This window comes from Anomalospiza imberbis, chromosome 7 (assembly GCF_031753505.1).
Source record: "Anomalospiza imberbis isolate Cuckoo-Finch-1a 21T00152 chromosome 7, ASM3175350v1, whole genome shotgun sequence".
NCBI classification, from domain to species: Eukaryota; Metazoa; Chordata; class Aves; order Passeriformes; family Viduidae; genus Anomalospiza; species Anomalospiza imberbis.
In genome coordinates this window covers 5,250,359-5,277,299 of record NC_089687.1, presented here as the reverse complement: position 1 = coordinate 5,277,299, position 26,941 = coordinate 5,250,359, and the positions used below count along the sequence as shown (strand labels likewise).

The window sequence follows — 26,941 nt, the reverse complement described above, 5'->3', positions numbered from 1 at the left end:
AGTCCAATACATTCAGAATAGAACAATTACATCATTCGAAAGCAGGCAAAACAATAAAAAATTTCTTTTCAGGAACGCTAAAAAAACCCCTGAAATTTAGTAAAAAAAAAAAAAACCAAAAAAACAAAAAAAAAAAAACCATGAAAAAAAAATAGTGACTTTAAAAATGAATTTTAATTTGGGCATGAGATTACTATGTACCAATCACTATTCACAGCTGCATGATGTTCACTGTAAGGAACAACTTTCATGTGCAACTCAGCCTCATTCATCCCAAGGTTAGAAAAAGAAGAAACTGGGAGTCATTAATTACCATGCAATTAGCAATATGTGTACAGTACAGAGGCTATACAAGTACTAAAAATAATAACAGAAAAATATATAAAAGCATGTCCAGGTGACTACTACTGTAGCTGAAATTACACTGAGCAATTAAACAAAATGAAAAGAGTTTGAAATGGTAAAACTAAAAAGAAAATATGAGAAAAGACTGGGTAAGTAGGTAGATAAAAACCCAAACATGTTTTTCCCAAGCAGTGATATACAGCAGCAAATATTATACAAGTTTTAACTGAACAATTTTAAACTCATGGACAAAGGATATCTGCATTACAGCCTAGTTAGTAAATGCTCCATGAAAAAGATACATATTCCTCTTTTCCAAGATCTTAAAATTTCCTCCTCTGACAACCACTCTTCAAACACCTGTTTTCATTTGGTTCTTGAACTACCACTAGTTTGTGGTACAAAGTGGATAAAAGATCTTTTATCATACAAAGGTATAACCTGCGGATTATACTCAATTTCAAGATATTTATAACAAAGATATTTTTAGTTGAAAAAGAAACCTCTCAAAGGACTGGCAGAATGCTGTGACATACCTGTTGTAACTGCAATTGGGGAGCTCATTAAATATACCCCAGGAAATCATATGGAAAGCATTTATTGCGGGATACTTGATAAAATTTCCTGGTTTGTGCTGCTTCTCAGGGTCACCAGAGCCTTCTCTTAGTCAGGTTTTTCAATCCAGTGACTGTTGCACACCACAGAGGCTTTTTCTACTCAGCCTCCAGAAAATGCCAGTCAGGGACTGCAGGCTATGCTCCCTTATTTGTCCACACCTGGACCATGGATGTACCTGACCCTTTTTTTGAGCAGAGGTTTGGTTTAGTGATGTGTTTATTTATTATAAACCTGCGCATAAATGTAGCACTTGTACAGTTGCATGTGCACTTGAATAAAAACTGTTCATATTTGAAGATTTTTCAACAGGAAAGGAATGTCAGGAGGAAGGTACAGCATCACAGGCACTTGAGCTGCAGGGGAGCTGCTCCGTAAAGAGGAATGCACTCTTTTATTCCTGAATTCTGGGGCCTAAACACACACACACACACCTGCACACACAGTGCTCACCCCCACGCTCTCCCCTCACACACTGTCTCTCTCCAGCCTCCTGGGTACAAAGCTGGCAAGAACAACTTGGCAACACTGGACCAGGTTCCCAGAAAAGCTGTGCATGCCCCATCCCTGGAAGGTCCAGGCCAGGCTTGGTGGGGCTCTGAACAGCCTGCTCCAGTGGAGGGTGTCCCTGCCCATGGCAGGGGGGCTGGAGCAAGATGAGCTTTAAAGTCCCTTCCAACCAAAAGCATCCTAGGATTCTGTAAGAACAGCTCTCCTGCTTGTTTCACTCCTGCAGGAGCTACATTTCCTAATTTCTGCATGTCTCAACTTCCAGGTTCAAACTTTGTTATCAGTTTTTATTCCACAACTTGTTCTCTCCCCAGTTGTTCATGGTACTTAACCTGTTAACTTGACTAAAATTCTCCATTAAGAAATGAAGTTATTTATTCTTTCTCCATCCTTCACTTTTCAGTTTCCTCTGTTACCAAATTCAGTTTTCTCCAAGCTCCTGCATGGTCTGTGCCTTCTCATTAACTCTCCAGGATGAGTTGTTCTTCACTACAGAGGAACTGATGTTTGTTCTAATATTGAAATACAACACACACTTGAATCCCTCTGAACAGTTAGCACAGCCAGCCACAGGCAACTAATGTAATGCTGTACTTTGTCTTCTGCTTTTTATAGTTCTAGAATGCCTAAGGGGTTGTGTAAGGGGGTTATGATTTGATCACATTTATTTTCAGATAATAATAATAGAACACATCCATGTGCAGGTACAAATACCAATAGTAATAAAAAAAAAAAAGATGGAGTTCTGGCAACATATAGTTATGATGAAGGTATAAAAGAAACAAAGGAATATTGCTCTGAGAGAGAGCAATATTCTGTGCTAAAGATTCTGTAATGAAAGCTCTGCCCATTCAACAACCAGAGCCACTCTTGAGTACTTGAAAATTTCAATTCTTTCCAGTTCTCTTCACTGGTATCATACAAGGTGTAATCTCTCTCTAAACCCTGCTTCTCTTGCAGGAATGTATATCCAGGTGGGTAGTTAGTGAGAAGGAAACAGAGACATAAATGAAGGTATTTATTTAAAGACAGACTGATAGAACAGATGGAATGAACAGTTTGTAAAATACACAGAAAAAACATTTCTTGATTATTTCCCATATGAATCTGATCTCCTGATCATTCTTTTTTTCAACTGATTTGTGAATTTACTGGTGCAATTCAGGCATATCTCACATGCTTCTCCTGTTATGCACATCACACACAGACCCCACCCATTAGTGAGCAGTACTAAAGAAATCCTTGAAAATATAGTGTGGGAATACTAAAATGACAGTAACTTATGCTACCTTACGACACCCTAAGTGGAACACTTTTCAGAAAAGGTCATTATGCCAAATTTTAACATTCTGGAATTCTCTCACAACCTTTTTAACTGAGCAAGAACAATAATGTGTGTGGGGCGAGGGGGAATAATAATCATGACATACCAAAAATAATGTGAAGAATTAATATTCTAGATTGCATAGAAGTCCAAAGAGAAATCACAGCATATTCTGCATATTTTAAACCCTGACAGAGCTTTCACTGAAACTGGCAACAGCCTTCATAAAACTTTCTTTTTTTTTGGTGGCTTATATGAAGCCACAGTAAGGCCTTAATTCATTCCTAAAATGGTTGGGTGAAAACCACAACTCCTCCTTCCAGAGTGCAACTGATATTTAGGTCATTTAGTGCATTCAACATTAAAAAGACACCTTGAGACAAGAAGATAAAATAAAAATGTGTGCTAGCAGTACAGGTTGTTGAAAGGAGAGTCTGTTCTTACAGGCTTAGAGTTGCTCTATAATTATGGCTTTAGGATTGCCCTTTGGAACAGCTAAATCTCATTCTCTATTGTCTTTACTGAATGATAATAAGGGCATGATTATGTGTAAAGTTTGCATTCTCAAGTGATGCTGACTGTGAGAGAGAGCAGAGCTCCTGCTGAATGACAATAAACCCAGGCATCTCCTATTTCTTCTAAAAATCACCCACTCCCCAGTTAGAGACTGGTTTAGAAAAACATTAACCTGTGGACAAATGGCTCCTAGAGCATTTGAGAGAAAAAGCAGGAAAGGTACATCCAATATGTGACTTTATGGGCACCAGTAAGTTGTTCTCAGGGCTGCATGATTCTGAAAACACAAGCATGACACATGGAGATACAAAAAGTTCCAAGCACCCCTGTCCCACACACTGCTGACCACTCCATACTCTTCCAAGTCCAAGAAGTGGTAGTTAGGGCATTAATCTTGTTTCCAACTGATTTATGGAACCTCAAGCCAGAGAGTTTCATTGCATGAGAACAGTGACAAAGCAACTGAGATCACGTTAAAAAAAAAATAGATTATTCACCCTAAGCAGTCACTGTCTTTGGTACCCACCAGACACCCACATCACATCCCCACAGCATTCTGCGTTTTCATAAACCATTCACTGAGAGAAGTTTAAATCTATGGGAATTTCACATTTTCTCCCAATTCTAGGTCTTTGGTTCATGATTTCACTACTGACTTTTGCATCACAACCACTGAGTGAAGCTATGTTCATCTGACAGGTGTTTTGAATCTCTCTGTACATCTGCCTTACAGGATTTTCAAAGACTAAGGCTGGCTTTTATCCTGATGAAGATTAAAAATTTCTTTTTAAGAAATAGACCTAAAATCCTTCAGAGAAGTAGAGAATACAAATATAATTTTCTTTTTTAACCAAAGAAGTCAATGCTATGATGTAGCTCACATACTTTTGTTTAACAGTTTCTGTTTTACAGCATTATTTCTATAAAATTAACAACAAGACTTATAAATACCAGCTTCATTCCTGAATTAGCACCTAAATAGCTGTTCTGTTCTTTTCCCTGCTCAGATAAGAAATAGGAAATCAGACTACAGAACATGTGCAATATCACTGTTCACTAAACTTTATGCAATGTTGGATTAACTTGGTAAAATATCTCAAAACATGAGCAATAGAGGCTGAGCGGCATTTTCAAATTTTTTCCAATTTACTTAGTAAAAATAAAGCCTTTTATTTCTTCCTTTGATGATACACACACTCCAAATGTATTTTTAAATATACTCATCAGTGCAACTCTCAAAGGGTAAGTGTGTATTATAGAAATGGTCCCCCAGATTAAGTATATATTGTGAAATGTATGTGAATGTGCATGACTTGAACCAATGAACTGTGGCCTGGAATGATGTCACAGAATGTGCAGCATTAAGTGGAAGGTTAAACCTACTTGCATCTCGGTTCATTAAACGTGGTTAAAGTGCAAATTCCCTCATTCTGACAGTAGTAATCACAAGGGTTCACTTTCTGGTCACAGCGCTGACTTTTAAACCCCACAGAGCATCTGCAGAATTTCAGTAAAATAGACCTACATAAATATTCTGCCTTGTGCTGGACAGATTTTAAACGCATTATATACAACCACGGCAAGACACGCACACATACACGGGCACACACCCACAGAAGACAAAAATCAATATTTTCTTTTCATGGAAGGTCCATCTGACAACACTGAAAAGTTTGCTCATGACTGATGATCAAATAGTTTTTAAAACAATGGGCCTATACTGCCTAAGGGATCTCAGAGTATTGTTGTCAGATGTACATTTCTATCGATTGATCCAGAATGCAATGGCCTTAAAAATGTTCATTACCATTTTCTTAGCATTGTTAGTGGTGTTGGTGTATGCTGCAGCATTTATGTATTGTAAATCCACACACAGATTAAAGCACAAAACCTTTTTTTTTTCCTTGAGATGCTATGGTGTTCCATGTGAATTGAAAAAGAATATGAGAGTTTTATAGGAAAAAAATTAATGAAAAGTCACAAGCTTCCAAAACAGCCATTCTAGGTGTTTAAGCAAATGAATCACCAGGCTTAGTCAGCATATTTGGGCCTTACACATTCTAGCTACTATACTCTCCTTTTGTCAGGATTTATCAGTCTCTGGTTCTCAACTAAAAATATTTAAAGAGGCACAAGTAACAGGCAAAATGGTAAAAAGAGGAAAACTAATAATGAAAGAGAAAAATAAGCACCAAAAATATTTCCAAATGAATAAGGGCTACCACGCAAAACTAAATTACATCGTCTTCAGCCCCAAACCTGCAAACATACATTGAAAACTTTTCAGTGGTAGTGCCACTACAATTGTGTGTCCTTTTTCTCTTGCAGAAGTGCTTCATCTCTCACAGGGAGGAACCCTTGTCACGTCTCTTCCACTGATCAGACTAACAAAATCTAGGCATTTATGAAACTCCTTTGAGAGACTGAATAGACTTAATAGAACTCTCTTTCTAGATCACCTGCATCAACAAAATGAAGGAATGGCTGTATCTTTATTCACAAAGTTGTGGTGCCAAATCCCTTTGGGCAACAATTTGCTCATATCACCCAGGAAATGAGACACTTTTGTCCAATTCTGTCTTCCAACAACTCTCCCTTCTAGCCTGGAGGATGCTTTGAGCTCCAGGTTGTTTGGAGAAGTGGAAGACCATTGTGAAATTAATATTTTAAGGAAATAAATAAAAAAATGTAAAAAAATAACTAAAAGAGTGTGACTACGTAGCTCAGAATAACTGAGAGCAGGAAAGAAATTAATTTCTTGCTACAGTGATTACTTCAGTATTTTATATTGAGCAGCTGAAAAAGAAGATACACCATAGCTCTCAAGAAAGGAGTAGAACGTAGGCTTTTCTCCTTGCAACAGTACTTCTCTTCTAGGCTACAAAATCAGAATTTCTTTGGCATTTTATGTCTGAGCTTAAGAAAAGCACCCTGAATTACTCTCGACACCATGGCACAGGAGAGAGATCACAATCTCACCCCAGAACAGCCACAATACTCTGGGCAGGGGGAAGCTTAGGGCAGAAATGTGAAATACATGAGCATATCTCCATAAGGGAAATAACACTGACATGATTTTCCCTATTCTTCACCATCAGGAGGAGGGTTTTGCCTCCAAATCTGACCATCTCTGTAGGAAAAAAAACTTAATCCACCTCTGAGAAGCAAGACAGGCAATCTCGAGTTTCTATTCCAGAAAAAAATGCCTGAACAGACCTAAAATTACTATAAGTCTCCAAAGATATATCTTTGTATCTATATGCATTCACAATAGAGCCCTTAGTTCTAAATTTCAACACACATTTTGCAAAAAGGTATGCAACGTATGAGGTTACACAAATAGCTAGAAAACAAATACTGTAAACTGAAACTCCAACCAGCACATTACTCATCCTAGAGAGACCAAAAATGCAGACACGTGCACAATAATTTCAGTACTTGTTGTCACACAGGCATTTTAATGATACTCACAGACAGACAGGTATATTTGTCTCTGGGTCCAGCTGACAGGTGCCACCATTGTAGCAGTAGCCATCACACAGCTGACAGGTAGAGGCAATCTTTCCATTAGTGCAACTGCAATGGTTTAAAAAAAAAAAAAAAAAAAAAAAAAAAAAAGCAAAGTGTAATCAGTGTTTCAGTAAATCTGAGCATTTCATTGTAAAATCAGTATTTTAATATATTATTATAAGATCTACTGATTGAAAGAATTCTAGGTTTCTGGTTTGAAAAGTTAGCACAGGCAATTAAATTATTGCACAGTATATATTTAATCTTTCTTTTAATGAAAATAAACTATTATAATACAAAACAATCACTCAGCAATAGAGCAGCACACGTTACCTATGCCTCCAACAGTATTTAGTATGTCTCTATCCTCTATCACTGTCACAGATAATGTAGAATTTTCAACAGTGAAGAACAATGAAGAAATTTCAACAGTATGGAAGAACTCCATTGTTAACTTGATTAATTTCAATGTTTCCAAGTGAAAAGCCATTCTTTGAAAAGCTATATTGTGCTTCCTCCAGTGAGGAGTGCTCCACAAGCTGGTGTTGAAAGCCAGGAGCCAGCTGGTTTTACACGGGCAGGAAGCACACACAGAGGAACTGACGTGACGTGACCGCTCCAGGGACAAGCTACGGCGCGAGAGATGTAAAGGACAACGCAGTAGAGCTGCTGCTAACTGTAGGGTTTGGAACAAGACCTCTCCCCCACACACACACTCACTTGCACACCACGTCACTGCTGTCCTTGCTTGTGATGCAGTGTCCCCCGTGGCACCGGCTGCACTTGTCCACCTCGCACTTGGGGCCCTCGAACCGCGCGGGGCACACGCATTCCACGCGGCCGTCGTTGGAAATCGTGCACGACTCGGAGTTCACGCAGTAGTGGTGGCAAACATCTGAAACAACACCAGGCCTAATAACTAAGAGGCATTAAGGAGGATCATAGAAATAAATAATACATTGCTTTCATGTTTTAAAGGATACTGTAACGAAAACAAAATGGAAACTGAAGGCAGTGACTCACTGGCATCCCAGTGAATACCATCGAGAATACCCCATAAACAGATATATAATATATTAACAATGTAATCTTAGGAAGTGAAATGGAAGTATAAACTCATAAGAGGGTCTTTTTTTTTTCCTTTCTAGTTGTCTAACCATTTATGGCATCATTCCACATAATATAAAGACTCCTGATGAGAAAAGCAGAGCTATGTTAATGTATTTAATGGGACATTGGCTGAATAAAAATCTTCTGATACATTCACATTACCATTAACAGCATTATGCTAAACTGAAATTGAAACAATATTTTGAAATAATTAAGTTTTATTTTCATTTATCCACATATTAAAATTTCATGGAGTTCTAATAATAATGTATAAAGACATAATCCATAAGTTCTACAAAGTACCACATGCATGCATAAGCTTCACAGACTGTACAAGACCCTATTATGGTATTTAACTGTTTAAATGCCAGCAGGACTGAGATTTCAAGTAATGAAATCTTTAACTCTTCAGAACCACCAGTAAGTGTCTCAGTTTTCATCCCTTTTAAAAAAATCAAATTGCCTAACTGAAGAAGCTTCCAAGGGCTACAAATTACTGGTATCTTAACATTAGGGTTATTTTTTATTTATGTGGTAGTGACAACTTTATTTTGTGGTTTGTTTTTTTCCTTTAAAGTCATCATTTAAGCTCCTTAATGGGCAGGGACACCTTCCACTATCCCAGGTTGCTCCAAGCCTCATCCTGGCCCTGAACACTTCCAGGGATGGGGCAGCCAGAGCTTCTCTGGGCATCTCTTGTGAGGGTATCTCAAAGTCAGAAACACATTTTGCTATTGCTACTCTCCGTGCTGCTTTTCCTCCTCTCCAAGGAGTGAGAACTGCTGGAAGAGTTTTGGTGAGGGGCAGAGCATGGCTGTTGGAGGAGTTATTTCTGTTTGAATATTCATTTTATGTCTCCACTGCCTGTGCAGGCTGTAGGCTCAGCTGCTTAAGGAATCAGCAACCCAGCAGCTTAAAAGGAGCTAAATGAAGTTGTTCATTGTTTCTTGTTCCCCAGTTCCAGGTATGGAATGGCAATTTGCAGCAGGGGTTCTGTTTTTGGAACAAAAACTACTGCAGTTTGAAAGCTAATACTGAAAGTGATTTTATGTAAGAACAGTACAAGGGGCATATGTTTGCATGTGCATTATGATAAAAAAAGCCAACAAAAAACCAAAAAACACAAACATGTAGGAATAGGAAGGTCATATGTCAAAATAATGATTAGTTTTTAGAATTGACTGCAGTCACAAGCACCTATAGTCATCTGCAGTATCTAAAATGTTTATGCTACATTTGGGCTGAAATTACACAGAATTATTTCTTTTTTCTCCTAAAAAAAGGGATTTCAGCTTCAAAGTCACAGCTTGTGGGATCACCATATCCACTTTGAATGATTGTAACTGCAGGAAAATATTTCCTATTTTTTAGGTAGTTTGGGCCTTAAATGATACAAGAAATGAACTTTAGCTACTCTGTGTGTCTTTTTCTGGAATTTAAAACAGGGAGCTACATTCAAATACATCAGATTTATGTGTATTTAATAACATGCACAGTGTTAGTAGAATTCTATGTAAATTCAGTCACTTAAATTTATGTCAGCCATGCCAGCGCCTTGACACGGAGCGCTCATTTAGGTTATTAGCCCTTATATGAACTAATCACAGGAGAAACTCTGCATTGGGTAATTGGAGACAATAAGTGTGGGGAAAATGAGGTCTTTGCAAGCTGGTAATACTGCAAGCAAATGTCTTCTCCCTGCCATAAAACCCTACTAATAATATTTTAAGCTTGGGAGCAGGAGTAAAATACCTACACACATTCATGTGTCATCCTTTGCATATGAACTACCTTCAATCACAGCAAAGACAGACTGAAAAAGATATCTGGGAGGCAACCAATCTCTGCAATAATGCCATTTAATGTACTCCAACTGGCATACAAAGTGAGGGTAATTAATAAAGCAAAAGATCATGCACATGTGTGAATAAAGCAAAAAAAATTACAGCTATGGCTTTATATACACATTATTAACTGTAGATTGGTATAATATAACAAAACTTATTGGCCAGCAAAAAATACCCTAAAAGGTTGTAAGACTTTCTTTTTCCCCCAGAAGGCTTAAGTTTTAAATCAGCAAATGCTTAATTTTATTTTGTATTTTATAATGTCTTCGAGCCTCTGTATTGTGACAGTTTCCCAGACAATCCAAATCTGATAATAAGCACTGTTTAAGAAGTACCCCTAAATTCCTGAATTTACATTTAAATTAATTCTCTTTAAAAAAAAAAAAAAAAAAAAAAAAGGATGTTTGCAGAAGCATTCAACTAGAAACAATTTGTTTGGTTTTGGGTAAGCCTCAAGTAAATATTTTTCCTTAATCTGTGTGTCTGTCTGTGCATGATTTATGTGCTATACTATTTTCAAATACCCAATTGTGTTTGCAGATACTTATTTGTGGATTCATGCAGTTTGTTTAATACCAAGAGGGAGAGAGTCACAATTACTGCTGGTTTTCCATTCGAAGGTTTCAATTTATTTCATAGTCTCCCAAATGGAAATATATTCAGTTTACTTCAGTACAAATCCTATTTAAGATACACACTATCCCTTTCCTTGTCTGACATACCTTTCTCTAAAACTAAATATCTTTTTATATTGTAGATAATTCTAAACCAGACCTTTATAACAGCTAATTTCCCATCCCGTTTTTTCTTAAATCAAGCCTTCTTCAGCAAATTCACTGAAGGTATTTAAGAGATGATGGCTTTCACATTTAATGTTCTATGACAAGCACTATGACAGTCTAACAAGGCTATGACAGTCCTTGCCTTTAGAATGTTACATCAAAGAAAAGCAGGAGATTATTAAAAAACATCATTCAGATCTCAGTAAAAGAATTTGCTCTAACTTAAGGAAGGTTGCTTGTTAGTGATCATTTTTGAAAAGACATGGGGAAGACAAACTGTCATTTGTAAATAAGTGACCAAAAGAAGAAATTCAAGATTATGTTCAAATGTCTTGAGTTACTGAAAGAGATAATGGTGAAAAAAAACAACTGCATGGCTAGAAAAGAAATATAAATGAAGTAAAAGCAAAATGTCTATTGGTTGATAATCTACTTTTCTTACTCCTCTGTTAAAGAAGTGAAAAATTAAGAGGACATTGTAGAAAGTGAGAAGAGACTTTCTAAGGGCATGGAAAGCTTCAGAAAACTATCTCAATGAGAAGAGATTGATGGGTCAGTGGAGTGAAAAAACAGGCAGAAAATCAGATACAATGACAGAAGCTAAGTCCTGAGAATTAAACAAGAGTAACATTCAGAAATCCTTTAAAATTCCAACACCAGGATGGGGCAAAAACCATACTCAGGGTGATCTTTGAGCACGGTGAAGGAATGCAGCCTTGTGATACTCAAAGATATCCTCAAAGTGCTGCTTGCTGGGGTTAGAAATCAAAAGCAAAGGTAAAAGAGCAGTTTAAAAGACTTTTTTGTCTGCAAAAATTAGGGACACCAGAAGGTTCTTTAACCAACTATGTCAATTCATTACCAGCATAACAAAACACATGACAAGTTGTAGTAGAAGATTTTAACACAATTATCTCACGGCTATGGACAAAGTCATCTGTCCTGTACTGCTCCACTCTATGGCTTATTCATGAAAATAACAATAAATCGTTCTTAAAAAAACTCTTTCTTCAGCCATGTAGACGGGGAGAAATATGCTCAAAGATCACCTGAATACACCAGATGACATTGCCTCAGCAGCACAAATAATCTGGGGCTAAATTTAACAGCGCATTAAAAAAAAAAAAAAAACACCCTCATGGGCTTTAAACTTCCATTGCGTGGAGCTTTTCCTACAAACCCAGACGGAATAATTTGTGGAGATTACTTACAGTACTGGCACCTGTCTCCTGTGTACTCGGGCAGGCAGGCACAGAAGGGCTGGTTGCCAGCAGTGACACTGCAGGTGCCCCCGTTCTGGCAGAAGCGCTCGCACACGGTTTGGTTGCAGCGCGGCCCCGTAAAACCCAGAGCGCAGCTGCAGGTTGGCCGGCCTGTCCAAAACAGAGAAAGCTATTTTATGATAAAAATAAATACAGATTGAAACAATAATCAGCACTTTCTCCACACAGGTTTATTGTAAGAGTAGGAAGTTTCAGTGTTCCAGCCCAACTGTGTTTCCCTGGACGCTGAGGGAGCGTGCCTTTGCAAACATTGCTTGAATGCAGAACTTCTGAAAACCAAAAAGTCTCTGGGAGACATGGGCACTCAAAAACTGCATCTGTACATTTTTACACTTGTGCATGTGCAGTCATTGACTATTTTATGAGAAAAAAGTCATTATTTAAAATGTACAATTTCAAAGGTGGTCCTAAGCAGGAATTTAAGATATGACTGAACTCTTCAAGTCATCCTGCCATGCTGGGCTCCTCCTGATGCAGAGGATAACTGTGTGATCACCATTGGTGTCTCTTCAGGGTGCACTACATTATTCTGAAATCTACAAACCTTGACATATAATCACATGTAAAACAAATATTTACTAATGCACTAATAGCTACACTTTACAGAACAATTTTTAATAAACCACAAGTACCTGTGCCTGTTTTGTTGTGCCACCCCTCTCAGATAATGAAGACTGTTACACAAAAATTGCTGTCTGGCATCAGACCAAAGATGCCTGTAACATCAATATTCAATGTCTGAAAAACAGTTAACACTTGGGGATGAACATTTGCACACAATGAACTCCTAGTCTACAACTTCTTTTCAAAGGATTTTAAAAACAGTCTTCAAAACCCAATGCATTTTCCTCCTATGATCATTCTCTATTGTAGTTTTACCATTTTTTTTCCTTATCTAAATCTCATGTCTAAAGGATTTATAGCTTTGTTACAATTCCACTGTTTTATTAAACCCTTCCACTTTCCCGTCTTATTTTCTTAAGGTTTATCTTCTTTAAAACAAACTTCTAGATCCCATTAATGTTTTTCCATCTCCTGACTTTGCTTTTTTTAACTCATTTATAATCTTCAGGTAAATGACCTGATGTTTCCAACCAGCCATCTCCCTTCTCACTCCCTAATAAACTATTCTCATTCTTCATTATATCTTGCAATACATTATTTTTCCCCCCACCCTCCTCTTTGCTTTCATTCAGCTTTAAGGATTTTCCTAAATTTGTGGAGAACAAAGTTTAACACTTTTATTTTTCCTGGCTTCCCAGGAAGGAAAGAGATGAAGATTAAGCAGGACCTGAGGAGCCTTCTGAAATAAAAGGGCAGACAGGGCAGGTGTCTGCCCTTTTAATGATGAGCATTAAGGCTCCCTCCAACCCAAAACATTTCATGATTTGGTGTTTATCAAGTTAACTATGTCAGGTACTGCATGTGTGATGCAGAATCACTGGACTGGAACTACATGCATGAACAGGAAAAATAACCTTTCAGATGTTACCACTGACCACCCAGTGTATCCACACTTACTTTCCCACTTGCCTCCTGATGTTCACCACAGCTGCACCTGAAACTCTGAGGTGTGCAAACCTGCTTACCTTGCTGGTCTTTCTTCTCCACTTAGCTGGCTGCCTTATTGAGTAATTAAGATTAAATTGTGTATTCCACAAACCCCACAATCTGATTTTTCTTCTGGTCTGCCTTTCTTTTAATCCTGCGCAATCATTTAATATCAAATTCTTTGGAGAATTTTTCAGTGCAAGCGAAGCACCCTCATTTTGTCTCCTCTCTCTGACTCATGCAGAATGATTTATTCAATCATTTTCCTTCACTTCTTACCCTTCTAACACGACACACTTCATGTCATTCTTTTCTGTATTTTCTATTTTAAGCTATGCTAATTTAAAGTGTTTTGCAAATCATCCTAAGGGCCATGAGATCAGTTAGTCTCTTTCTCTAATGAGTACAGCAGGAACAAAACCATTGACCTAAAAATAGCTCCAACTCCTTTAATATGCATCAGCCTGGTAATTCATATCTGTCCCCTGTGATCTAAACATTAAATCAAAGATGTTGAACTCAGATGTTAGCACAGATTCCACTTGTTTTTCCCCATGTATACAGTTGTATTTAAATTTCTGCCCCCAAGACAGGAGGTTTCACATAATCCTTCATCTGAAGCAGTGTTTCAGTAAAAAAACCCCATAAAATAGTGATAGAACATAGATCTGGAGGTCTGAAATCAGTTTTCATTATAAATACTCCTCTATCTGTTAAAAGGATGAGACAATGATATTTTTCTAGTTTGTAGAAAAGATTATTCTATTCTTTACTAAAGTAGACTTATAAATATGCCAAACTGCTGACAGCTAAATGAAAATTTAATACAATATAGCCTAAAACCCATTTTTGTCACTCAATTTAACATGACTTTCAGTAATGCTAACAGTCCATTGCCTATTTATACACTGACTGTTGACACCAGAAATAATACTAATAATGACATTTTCATCTGCCTTATCCTCATAAATTATTTCTGATAAAAAAAAAAAAAAAAGTTTCCAGGACAGTTTAACAAAACTGCAGCATTAAACAATGCCAAACAATGGCATAAGGTTTTGTGTCATAGAATCAGAACATAGATTTATGTTTGCAAAGGAAACAGTGATGTAACCAAGATGTCACATAACCTAGATGGCAGAAATTGCAGGATGAGCTCATGCACAGAGAGCTCCAGCACCTTCTCTGGTCATGAAATCTCAGGATTAGAACTCTACAGAAACAGAATTAAAACTCTCTCTGAATTCTCGACCCTCACCACCACAGAAAGAGCCACAACACATTAGCATTAGTAGAAAAATATTCACATGGAAAGTGGTTCATGGGAAAAATGCAGAACGGAATTTAGTAGAATAAAGGAGAAGATATTCTGGTGACTCTAAGACAAGTTATTTTCGGCAGTAGGATGTGAAAAAACAGATGAAATTTTTGACAAAGAAATGAAATGTAGTTTCACCCTTTCTCACAAAAAATAAATCATTCAGAAAGGCAAAAAAATATAGCAGGGATTAAAATCTTTCAATGTTCAATTAGGTTTAGATACAGAGGCTGTAGTTACTCCTGGTTTGTCAATTTAATTTGGTATATAATAACTATTGTCTATATAATAACTTTTCAAATAAACTTTAAAAATTGTTCATAAATATCTTGGTTTACTTTCTTGGTAATATGTGGGAGACTTCTTTTGGGAATTCATTCATATACCTTAAGCTTGTATTTATATATATTTTTCAAAGACTAGAATTCTAAGGAGATCAATTTTCATTCATGATATTGCCTAAGCAACAGAGATAAACTGCATTTTCAATAACCATATAAAGTTTAAAAAAAATTTAAAATAATTAAAACCTAGGCCAATAGCATTATTTTTGTAAGCTTTATGGAAGTTTTATAAATGAGATCATCCAGATGAATGTCTTCACCAAAACCCACATTATTTATTTCTTCCAGTCACTGGTAAATTCACTATCAGCAATGTGTGTTTTGAAGTCATTATGTGTGAATATGCACAATTAATTTCAATATTTAACTTGCTGTCACTATTAAAGAAAAGGAGGTGGTTCTACATGAGCTTTCTGTAAGCAATATTTTGTCCTTTGGAGTTGTTATCAGCAGTCTGTGGGAATCACAATAATTCATTTCTGTGTGGTTGATGAACCATAATTAGCTTTACTGAAACAATAGGAGTGGAGAGAAGCTGCATTACTGAAGATAGTTAGTAGGTGAGCTGATTAGAATCTATCCCAACAGATTCAGAGTCCCTCAGTGTTATTGGAAAGGAGAAAAGAACAATTTCGAAATATCTCTGAGTAGTCTCAGGGACCGCTCTTTCCAAAGCTGCTGGTGGTGGTTCTGCTGGCACCTGGGATCAGCTCCAGGGAAGAACCACCCTCATGCTGCCCACAGTGCCTGTCCCGCTGACAGCAGCACGGGAAACTGCTGGGACTGATGTGGCATCAGCAAAACAGGTTCTTCACTCACAGTGTTTTCAGGAGGCACCAAATCACCTTGTTTTGCTCATAAAATAGAATACAAAATAACATCTGCTTCATACACCATTCTTTCAGAATATTTAATATATTTCCATTTAGAGGAAGGACATATTTTTTTTTCACTCATTTTGATACAAACATCACAATTCTGTATGATTAGACACACCTTTTGTATAGTACAAAGTGATTTCTCTGATTTTGAGAATGAGTTAACTTAATGTGTTTGAGACAATCAGCAAACTATTGCTGCAATATTTTTGCTTTAAATTACATGGAGAAACAAAGTGTGTTTTTATGGTAACAGTGACTTTTTTGCCCAAATTCCCATTAATTTGGCTTACTGGAAAGTGTTCATTATTACACCCAAACTTTTAATTACATGTCTCAGATGTGTACTTTTAATTAACTGATGACATTTTCTTTGTTCAATTATTGTAGTTCAATACAACTGTCGTAAACTTATAAATTTTAATTAAAGCTGCTCCAATCTCTGGCTATATAACATTCACATAGGAATTTGCCAAAAGGCTTAGCATTAAGTAAGCCAACAGTGAATAATCCCTGAATTGCCAGTGGGATTTGTTTAACAAATTAACATTTGTGTGCAGATAATGAGGTTCTACAACTTAACACATCCAGCAAAGATTTAGCACAATCATATTTAAAAAAATTAGTAATACTCTGCAATTTACTTAATTAGTTATCACATTACTATTCTATATTAGGTGGGGAAAGAGAAGAGGATTTACACATCCACTAGAACACACACATTCACCAGAAGATTATTTTGTACGCTGCATCATTTTATTTGGATCAGAATATGAATCAAAGTTCATTCCCAGGAAATCTCCTCAATTTTGAGCCAGAAATAATCACTAAGGAAATTCCCTGACTCCTGGGGAAGCTTCCAGCTGTGGGGATCCTTTGGAAGCATCATCTCATGAGGCTAAAATTGCTGGCAGCCCCTAAGCTCTCCAGAGGCCACGTGTACAAAACGACACTTGTGAGATTGATTGTATCAAAGCTGTTAGAATAATACGTCAGAACTGACAAGGGCAATTCAAGCCTCCAAGGAAGAGAGGGTCAAGCAAGCTGAAATGACCACAGGCCATTTGTATCTTGCAGATGGGTTTAGACTGGCACTGGTACATGTACGGCTTCTGCAACCACCAGAGGAAAAATTGTTATCATTTTGAACAAAAATACACTTTAAGAAAAGGCAAGGTTGGGAAAACATGTAGAACTTGATTGCATGAGTTTAGCAGGTCAGTTTGATGAGTCAGATGTATAATGGATCAGAAGGATGACTGCTGCTTGTTGAGGAGGTGTTTGTGAGCACAGACAGCAACAGTACAGCAGATCAAAGTCAAACGATACTGAGCTGACTTAATTTTAAAATAGTAATCTTATACTTCACAGAGATTGAGGGAGTTCTTTACCAAAATCAGTTTGCAATATACCTATTGGAACACGGGGATTTAAAGGATGTGCCACTTGTAGACCTGGTTTAGTGGGGCACCTGGCAGAGCTGGGTTAAGGGCTGGACTCAACCTCAGAGGTCTTTTCCAGTCTTAAAGATTCTATGATTCTATTGCTGTCAGACAGACCAACCTGGTAGGACAAGCTACAAATCTAGACAAAATATAATGCTGAAGTTCTAAAACCATTAATGAGAAACTGAGCAATTCTGGTAATAAAGAAAATTTTCACTCCTATGCGTAGAAATGTGCAAGAATAAAATAACGACAAACTAACTGTCACATGAGCCTGGCACAGCAGATCAGCTCTGGCTGGGAGGCTGACACAAGGAGAAGGCTGGTCTGGATTTCATACCCTCAGCCCAATTGCAAAGGGCTTGTCCATCCCCTGCAGCTAAAAGTGCTCTGCCCTATTCAAGGGCTGTGTCTCTGACTGGAAAGACAAAATGGCTGCTGCAAAAATGCTTGAGGAATTAAGCTTTCTTGGTTTAATTACATTTTTCAATGCTTTTGGGGAGTCCAGCGTAAATTCTGTCTGTAAAACATGTAACAGCCTTAGTACATCATGGGCTAGATTAAACTGTGATAAGGGGCATCTCACTGGCATGCTAGTTTGTTTCAGTAACACAGGATTTATGGACTGATAGAGATAAGAAATACAGCCTGATAAGAAATACAGATTTCCTCTTAATAGAATATTTACCAGGTCCAGGGGCTAGGCATGCAAGGAAGATGAGATGCACATCAACTTGAACATTTTATCTGGAATATTGGATGGAGTCACTGTGATTTAGAAAGATACAAGGTCTTTTTTCCACATTTCCAGCACATAAAAGTTATGGTGTGGGCTTCAAGGCACGGCTACCCTCATGAATAGGAAATGGCAGGTAGGACATCTGGTTAACTTGAAATATGGCTGTTAAAAATTTGATGAAACTAAATGGAGCCAGCAGTCAGAAGAATACCCCTATCAGTGGGTGTGCACAGGTACAGCCATCAGACCCAGCTCTGTGTTGGTCTCAGCTCTTAAAGGCACACTTTGGTCATGTGGGCTACAATAAACTTCAGCTGCTGTTAAAGACTCAGATTCTCCCCAAAGGAGGCAGCAGAACAATGAAATGTGGACTGTGGTGACACCCATGCTGGCTCTCCCGATGCACTTTAGTGCAGACATACCATTCCATTTGGGACCAAGCATCAGGCTGATCCCTGCCCTCCCCAGGCCCATGTTAGGAATTCAACAAAGTGTATTGTAGGCCCTGCTCATATCTTGCCTAAACCCACTGGTGGCAAAACCACTAATTGCTTTAGCAAGGCTGAGAGATTTCAGAGGCTGGATTTAGCAGGAAAATGAAAATTAAAAATATCCATGCAATTGCATAGCTGTGTGAGCACAGCAAGTGTGAGCTGCCTGGGAAAGGGAAAACAAACTGCTGGAGGTGAGTGAGCCCGGTGGCTACTGCCAAAAAAAAAAAAGGATTAAATAAATCCCTGGGGTCTCTGCAGGACTCACAACAGAGCTGAGTTCCAGGAGCCAAGTTATTAATTTTATTAAGCCTTTTAACCCCACAAAAGAATCAATTAGATGCCAGACATGTAAAAATGTGGGAATAAACATCTCTTCAGATGATGAGGAAGCTCTGCGCACCATTTAAACCATCACTTCCACTCACTTGCACGTCCTTACTTAGCATTTATTGATCTCAACACATTGATAAAAATCTCTGCTTATCACTTGTGCCAGTAGTTCCATCAGCTGTTAGGAGCAGTTTAAAGTGTAATTAATCAACTTCCAGTACAAGTAATTCTCATTTTCTGATATTTAGTCATTATTATGAACAACATTATTAACCCTCAACAACTCAGAACTGAAAGAATAAATTATTAGACTTGTATTCCCTTGGAATTTTGCCACCACACTTCAGTCAATGGGAGGAGGCTCCAGAGAAGCCAGCAAGTGGGGCTAAATTAGCAAATTACATAGGCTAACATTAATTAGTACGGAGTGCCATGGAAATCTTTACAGTCTAAGTCCTCTCTGCCATGGAAACTCAGATACAGATTTCTGCATTACAAGGAGGAAACTCTGATGAGCAGTCATAATTTTCTTAATGTCAGGTGCCTGGACTTTTTTCAGAGGGTGGTGGCCACTTCATCACACAGGAGAAAATGATTCACAGCATCTTAAGCAGATGAAAGTTTCTGAGAAGGAGGTAGCAAACTCTTCTCCAGCTCTTGTATTTTGAATCAAATATTTAAATATTCATTGAAGCAGAAAATAGAGTTCTATTTCTCCTTTCTCACAGAATTGCTACATTTTAGAGTACTTCTTTTTACACTTTTCCTCTCTAGCCCAAACATTACACAAGATACAAAAGCTTATGTGTTAGGGACAAAGACCAATTGTCAAATGCCTGCTTTTTAACAGGATAAACCCCCTGAACCCAGGAGATGCAATTTCAAATTCCTTCAGGAAAATGAAGGATCTGAGTTCTCATCAACAAAGTCTTCCTGAGAATTAGGTGAGTAAAGTTCCTATTTGGTGAACTCCAGTAAGACAAAGGTAAAGGACTGAGGTCAGGTATTTAAGCATATATCTCTGTGTATGCACGTATAAATTTAGGGGGTGAATTGATATAAATTTAGAGAAGAAATCTAAACTTGTTGTAGGTGTAGTTTGACTGGACATTTTGCTTTACAATTCCACTGCTACACCAAAACACATGAGTCTTTACACCGAATATTTACCTATATTCTCCCTTTTCTGGTATACAGTTTAATTGTGCTGAAACACCCAGATAAGTGAATGAAAAGCCCTATTGATGACAAGCAATATGTGTGGAATATGCTGCTATTTTTTGCATAGTGTTTAAGTACAGACAAAGCAAATAAAGAGAAAAAGAAAAAAAATTAAAGGAACAAATTCAAGCATTTAATGCAGGTATAACAGCAAGATAGAGCTGTTCAGAAATACTTACCAAGGAGAGAGGCCCCACAGGTTCCCCCATTCTGGCAGTAGTTGTAGCAGTGATTGGTTTCACACCTTTCACCAGAGTAGCTTGGCCAGCAGTGGCATCGGGCATCCCCCTTCTCATTTATAATGCACTTCCCTCCGTTCTCGCAGGTTAATTTACAGCTGTCATCTGCAGCAAGAGCACACACAGCTTCAACAACCCCAGCCCCATGAAACGGCAAAACAGAACCTTGCCTCAAACACAGGCACGGAGTTCTGTCAGTGAGGGGCAGAATATCACTTTTCACAATGGAGAAAGTAACTATGCCCTTCTGTTTGCACAGTGACAGGAAAAAAAGCCACAATTTGGGGACCATAAACCCTGGAAAGGCTCTCAGGAGCTGTAGAGCTGGTGGGAGCTCTTGCATGTCACAGGGAGGTGTCGCCCTGATTTCTTAGGATTTTCCAAAGCCTTCTGAATTTACATTCTTGTAGAGAACTTTCTCACGCAACTTTCTGTAAACAACCTATTGTTTTGCATTCTTTCATAGAGGCGGAGGAATTTGATAGACTGGTAGTTTGTCTAGTGTCGTTGGAGAGGTGGCACGTTCACCTTCCAATCCACTGGCACCTTTTGAGAACTATAAATGATTGGAGTCAGAAAAAATAAATTGTCTCTTCATGGTGACCAAAGCTGTGGTGCGTCGTTTTTCCTTGTGTCCTCTGGTGACAGGGAGGTAGGTTGGCCTCCCTAGGATATTAGGATAAGTGAGTAATGATAGTATGAATTCTTGTTTGAAATTGTAATTCCAAGTTTGAGAATTGTAAAATTGAATGCTGGCTTCATCTGGGCCACCTTAGAAAACTTCTCAGTCATTTTCTTGTGACTTCAGTCCTTTTTAATTAGCCTTTTTTGGATTTCTCTCTTCTAACTAATAGCCTTCTTAAGTAAGCTCCGTCCAAAGTATTTAAAATGAAATTATTTAGCCTTTAAATCCTCTTCCAAAATAGGTATTTGCATACAAACCTGTTTCTCCTAAGCCATATTTTCTGCTAATTTATTTTTTTTCTGCTCAGACTGTAAAATCCCTAAGAATGGGAAGCTGCCTGCTGCTCTGCAATCACATTGCTTATGGCAGCAGTGCCACCCTCTTAGTGATGAGTTATAAGGGGACACAAACTCTGATCAGGCCAGACTCAGTCCTCATGTAAAGCTCTTGTGTGATTAGAGTTGTGCCTCTCTTAGAAACACTTTGAACAGTAAACCTCTATTAATTTCAATGAACAAGGTACAAAATCACTCAATGACAACAGCAGCAAATATAGATGAGCACACATACAATGCTCAAACACACAAACAACTGTAATCCTAAAGAAGCAGAAAAGTACCTTTCCAGCCCAAATCATACTTTCAGCAACGAGACTTCATTTGTCAAGTAGCAAACCAATTCTGTGAAGCCAGACTGCTTACTAACTAATCCAGAAATTTAGCCAACATGGCTCTAAACAAGAGAGATGCCACAAGTACTGAGAACTTTTCAATAATACATCCAGCAGCTGCAGGAGTATTGCTGAATTCATCTGCTTTAGTCCAACAATTCATGAAAAAGAGTCCAAGTTGCTATTTGTCCCTTTCTGGTTGAGGTCTAACACTGACTGGCACGGCACAGGCACAGCACCTCCTTTGAGGTTAAATGGAACACATCGTGCTGCAAGTGCAGAGCTTTGCAGTGTTGGATGTTCTCTACCTAAACTATTCTCTCCAGAAAGAACTCTGTAAAACCCAGGAACACAACTGCGCTTGTGCAGAGCCCTTTCTTTGGATGCTCCCAAGTCTCTCTCTCTCCTGCCTGTGTGCATCCCTCCTCAGCAGGGTCTATGCCTCCTTTCCCAGCCAGTGCTGAGATGGTGCAGACACAAAACCTGGGATCAAACCTATTTAAACAAAACTTCTGGAAACTGTCATCTTTCAGATAATTGTAACTTTCTAAAATTAAGCTGCAACTAAATTTCCTGTGCTGGACTGACCGGCACCTCCTTATTTCCTGAGTTTTACAATAAAAATATGAAATCCTGTTTTCACTTGTTTTTTTGGTATCCACCCTGTATATATACAATTGCTGTAAGAAAGCTACTTTGTATTTGGGAGTTTGAGGATGCTTCAGTGTTTTATTAATTTGGGTGGTTCATTAAATCCTTTGATGTTCCATGAACCGTTCTTCGGTTACTCATTATAGAAGTTGTTTGAATGGATAATGTAGCATATCTTATTGGAGAGAAGGTCTATTTTTGTTTTGCTTATTTTATCTGTTTTACTTATCATTACTCATGAGTTTATGGAGCAGAACTTGGCAAAACCAGAATAAATAACAGTGAAGTATAGACAACAGCTCATTTTTATGAACCTTTCTGATAGTGCATTAAAAAAAAAGTTTTATTTCTCTTTTAAAGCATTTCCACAAAATTAAGATATAAAATTTGGGGGAAAAAATGGAAAATACTACTAATTTTGTTCTCTATGAAACATTTTGAATTCAAGACTTTCAGTATAACTCTAATATGAAACAGAGAAATGGTAATACAGCAATTTTGGACTTTCAATAAGCTGAGAAAGAGGATTGAAAGATGCAATGGAAAAAGCAGTTTTAAAATAGGGTATTAGACTTGAACAATATATGGGGTTTAATGCTGCTGCTTTGCTGTCTGGAGGTAAATACAAGAAACAAATTACATGGATTCACATCAGCTGAGCACAAAAGGGGATGACATGCCTGTCTTTGCGTGGGAGACACGAGCAGAATAGTTCCATAGGAGAAGAGAGGAAGAAAAGGAATACAGGAGAAAATACAGAAGAATTAGTAGAAAAAGCTGAATGCAGTTAATTGGAATTACTGAATAAATAACTCAGAAAGAAGTGGGAACAGTTCTAGCAAGTACCCACCCTTGGAACAAACTTGTTAAAAAGACAAAATCAGAAAAGTTGCTAACTCCAGTCTTCAATGCTGCTCTGAGCTTGCTAAACTCAGGCTTAAAGACCTCTCAGCTGCTCTTTTCACTTCTGAAATGACAGAGGTATATCATTTCACTTATTATCCTACCTCTAGTCTAGCTAGTGAATCTCTAATATGAAAGAAAGAAAGGATTGCACATCATGTAATTTTATATATTCTCCCCTAATCCGTATATTTAGTCTTCTGCTGCCTTATTTTGCCTATTTCAATCTTAACATTGTTAATACATAATCAAAGAATTTTGATTTGCCATTTCTCTTATGATTTTCTTCACAATAAAAATGTTTGACACAAACATTAATAGACTTTGTCTTATCAGCTTCATCTTTGACTCTTCCCTTTTACTGGAAGCAAAAGGAAAACCTTACAAAGAAGAAACACTGATAAAACAGCAAACCAAAGCTTTGTGAACTCTACTGGTATTTTTTTCTTTTACTTGTTCAATTTTTTGTTATTCCTCTCCTCTCCCCAATTTACACAAGACACACCTTTTACTGGCATTTCTATATCAACCCTATTCTTTCTTGAGAAAAATGCATCTTTTTGCTATTTTCTCCTTTTTGAAGTATTCCCATTTTCTGGACAAGACAAGTTAAATGGGGAGATGATGTTACAGAGCACAAGGTTCGGGAACTGCATTCTTTGGGAGAAGAACTGTTTCCCCCACAGTGGGAAACACTCATCCCATGGGGCAGAAAGTTATTTGCTCTTGGCTCTCCCTTGGACAAAGATGTAGCTCATCCTTTACTGAGCTGAATGCACCTAATAAAGACAGAGAGCAGAGTTTTTGATGTTGAGGTAAGGTTTTATAAATCTTCCTTCAGATGAGAGTCGTACTACACCTGCCAATTCGCCATATGCTGAAAAGTATCAGAACAAGTTGTTCTCCCCAGATTTTGTCTGAAGGCTGCAAGACAGATGCTCCTCTTTGTTTTCCCTTCACATTTTTTTCCCTCTTAAAACATCTGTTTTCTTTACGATTTTAAAAGGAAGAGAATGGCTAAGAAAAGGATGCAGAGTAAGAAAATCTAACTGGCACCCATTTTCTTCTGTACTAGGAAAACCCCCCCCAACAATAACCCCTTTGCAAATACAGAAGAAATGCTGTAAACAGAAGATTCCTTTTCAAACCAGAAGCAGATTTCTTTGTGACCAATGTTTTTTTGTTTTATTTAGTTTTTTGTTTTTTTTTTTTTTAATCTAAGAAGTTTGGAAAAGCAGCAGAACCCCCAGGAAGATAGCATGGACCAAACTGCAGTAGCTCCTCCTCCCTAAGGCAGACTTTGGGGTTGAAAAAGAAGGCACACAGGGATGAACCTCTCCAACCCCAGCCAAAGCACCTTCTCTGCCTGCAGTCCCTGTATGCACTGGGCAAGTCCCCACAGAGACGTGCTGAGGGAAGCAACATGATAAATTAAATGTTTCATCTCTGTTCAGAAGCAACACCAGTTCTGAGTCTTTGGAATTTTTTCCTCAGGCTTTCCATTCAACCAAAAGAGCAGAAATGCTCCACTCTTAAGAGGAAAGTGATAAATGTGAGGCTCCAGAACAGGGAGCTCTTGGAAGTTTTCATTACTCCTGCTCCTTCAGCTGTGGGACTCAATGTCTTCCTCCAGTGCAAGTCTCTCTGTTTTCATCCTCTGGGTACATTTTTAGCTTCATTGTGCTACAGACAGTTAGATACAAGAAACCCAATGGATGCAAATCGAGGGGTCTCTTTTAGGAAAACGAGGCGGTACTCTGCTCTTTCCTTCAGGAAAACTAAAGGGTAGCTTCTAAACTGAAAAACTCCTGCCTGTTTCAATCAATAAATAAACCCCAAAAGAACTCTGATCTGTCAGTCACTCACAATGATCCAGGGAGAAATGAGATGGAAGCTTATCTCAAAAAACACTGGAACTTATACTCACTTGGTTATTAAAAAACCTTCCCAGTGATGCAACACACCCTTATGTTGTAATGACTCCAGCTTGAAAACTCCAAATCAAACCCAGAAGTTGTTTATCCTCAGTTGCTTGAGGTGTCTGAGGCAATCTGGATTCAGTACTACAGAAAGCCACTGAGGAGCCAATATTTAAAATTCCTCATGTATGGCTGATGAAGAAAAAAAGCAATGGACCAAGACAGGAGAAGCAGTATGCAGAATTTTAGGACTTAGCTAATTTCCTTCTGATTAAAAAAAAAAAAAAAGAAGAAAAAAAAAAAAGAAAAAAGAAACTGAACAATCTAATGAACAAAAATCTGAGTCAGTTTTTGGGATGTAGCACAAGGAACAGAGCAAGACTGAGATTACCTTGCAGTCACCAACCTTTATGGTAGACAGACTAAGAGACATTGAATTGAAATGGAGAAGGCTGTCCCATTTTGGCTCTGCCAAGTCATGGAAATCTATCAGTAGTTTCCTTACCGCATTTAAGAAGACTTAAAAACCACTCATAGGCATTTAAAATATTATGAATATTCAAGATTCTACTATTTTCTATTGTAACTTGAATTATATATTATTCCAAAAGTACAGTTCAACCCTACAAATTCTTGATAATAATTCTTGAATTAATAGCACAATTGCTATTAATTTCTAAGAGTAAAAGACTTCTTACATGACCTAAAACAGCTGTGTGCAAGCACAATAAAACCAGAACACCTCAAAAACCAGAAGGCCACCAAAATCAACAAGAATATGTTGACTGACTTTGAATCAGGATTTTATTGCACAGTAACAGAAAAAAAAAAAAAAAAAAGTCTGTATAAGCTCCCTTTGGATTGTCAGGTCACCCTTAAACAGTCAATTGAGGCAGGATTTTCTGTTTGGGGTTATTGACGTCCTTAACTGTGCCAAAAATGTTCTGAATAGCTTTAAACAAGCTGAATGTGTGGGGTCTGGAATATTTCAAATACATTTTCTGGATCTTCATCAGAAAAGGAAAACTGCAGCTCCTAGTTTTTATTCTATACTCTATAACCTCCTAAAGGAAAAGAACCTGATTTATAAATTGATTTTTCATTGGTTTGCTATTAGTGACCTATTAATGGCAAGTGACTGTCAGCCAGCATTTAATTATAAATCTGTATCAGTTCAAAATGCTGATCTTGGGGTCAACACTGATATTTCCAGAAATCTCTGCTGGTCCTTGGAAGCTGAAGTGGAGTTTCAGGAAGAGACAAACATTTAACATCCACTTCCACTTAAAAAAAAAATCAAAATAGTGCAGAAAAATTATTAGAGAGTACTGTAATACAGAAGTGTCAATTCATAATTTGTAATCTGTGATATTACAAAACTTGCAGTCTACTATTACAAAAATAAAATAGATGAAAAAAAGTAAGAAAAAGCCTACATTAGGCATTACTTGAAACATAATTGTAAACAAAAAACTAAAGAAACACTTATTCAGCAGCCCTTTAAAAAGTCGTAACAGATATTGCAGCCATGGGAAGGTACTGAAAATTATCAATATATTAAAAATGCTTCTCTAGGCATTTTCTGTCTACCCATAAAAATTTATAACAAGTAATTTAAAAACCTCTTCAGATCTCTCTTTAATAAAAACACACATTCCTGAAAACACGACCACAGCATAATCCTTTGCCCACTAGTGAGAATGGAACATTAC

The 26,941-nt window shown here is 37.6% G+C and overlaps 1 protein-coding gene across 1 annotated transcript in view; it reads right to left on the bottom strand.

Moving 5' to 3' along the window:
• The window catches only part of LRP1B (LDL receptor related protein 1B), a 633,449-nt gene that overhangs the window by 14,883 nt on the left and 591,625 nt on the right, over window positions 1–26,941 (bottom strand). Inside the window, exons 83-87 of the mRNA XM_068195161.1 lie at window positions 20,342–20,506; window positions 11,771–11,932; window positions 7,541–7,715; window positions 6,782–6,886; window positions 4,694–4,807 (exon numbers count right to left, since the gene is read on the bottom strand). Coding sequence (XP_068051262.1) covers window positions 4,694–4,807; window positions 6,782–6,886; window positions 7,541–7,715; window positions 11,771–11,932; window positions 20,342–20,506 — 721 coding nt within the window. The remainder of the gene's footprint in view (window positions 1–4,693; window positions 4,808–6,781; window positions 6,887–7,540; window positions 7,716–11,770; window positions 11,933–20,341; window positions 20,507–26,941) is intronic.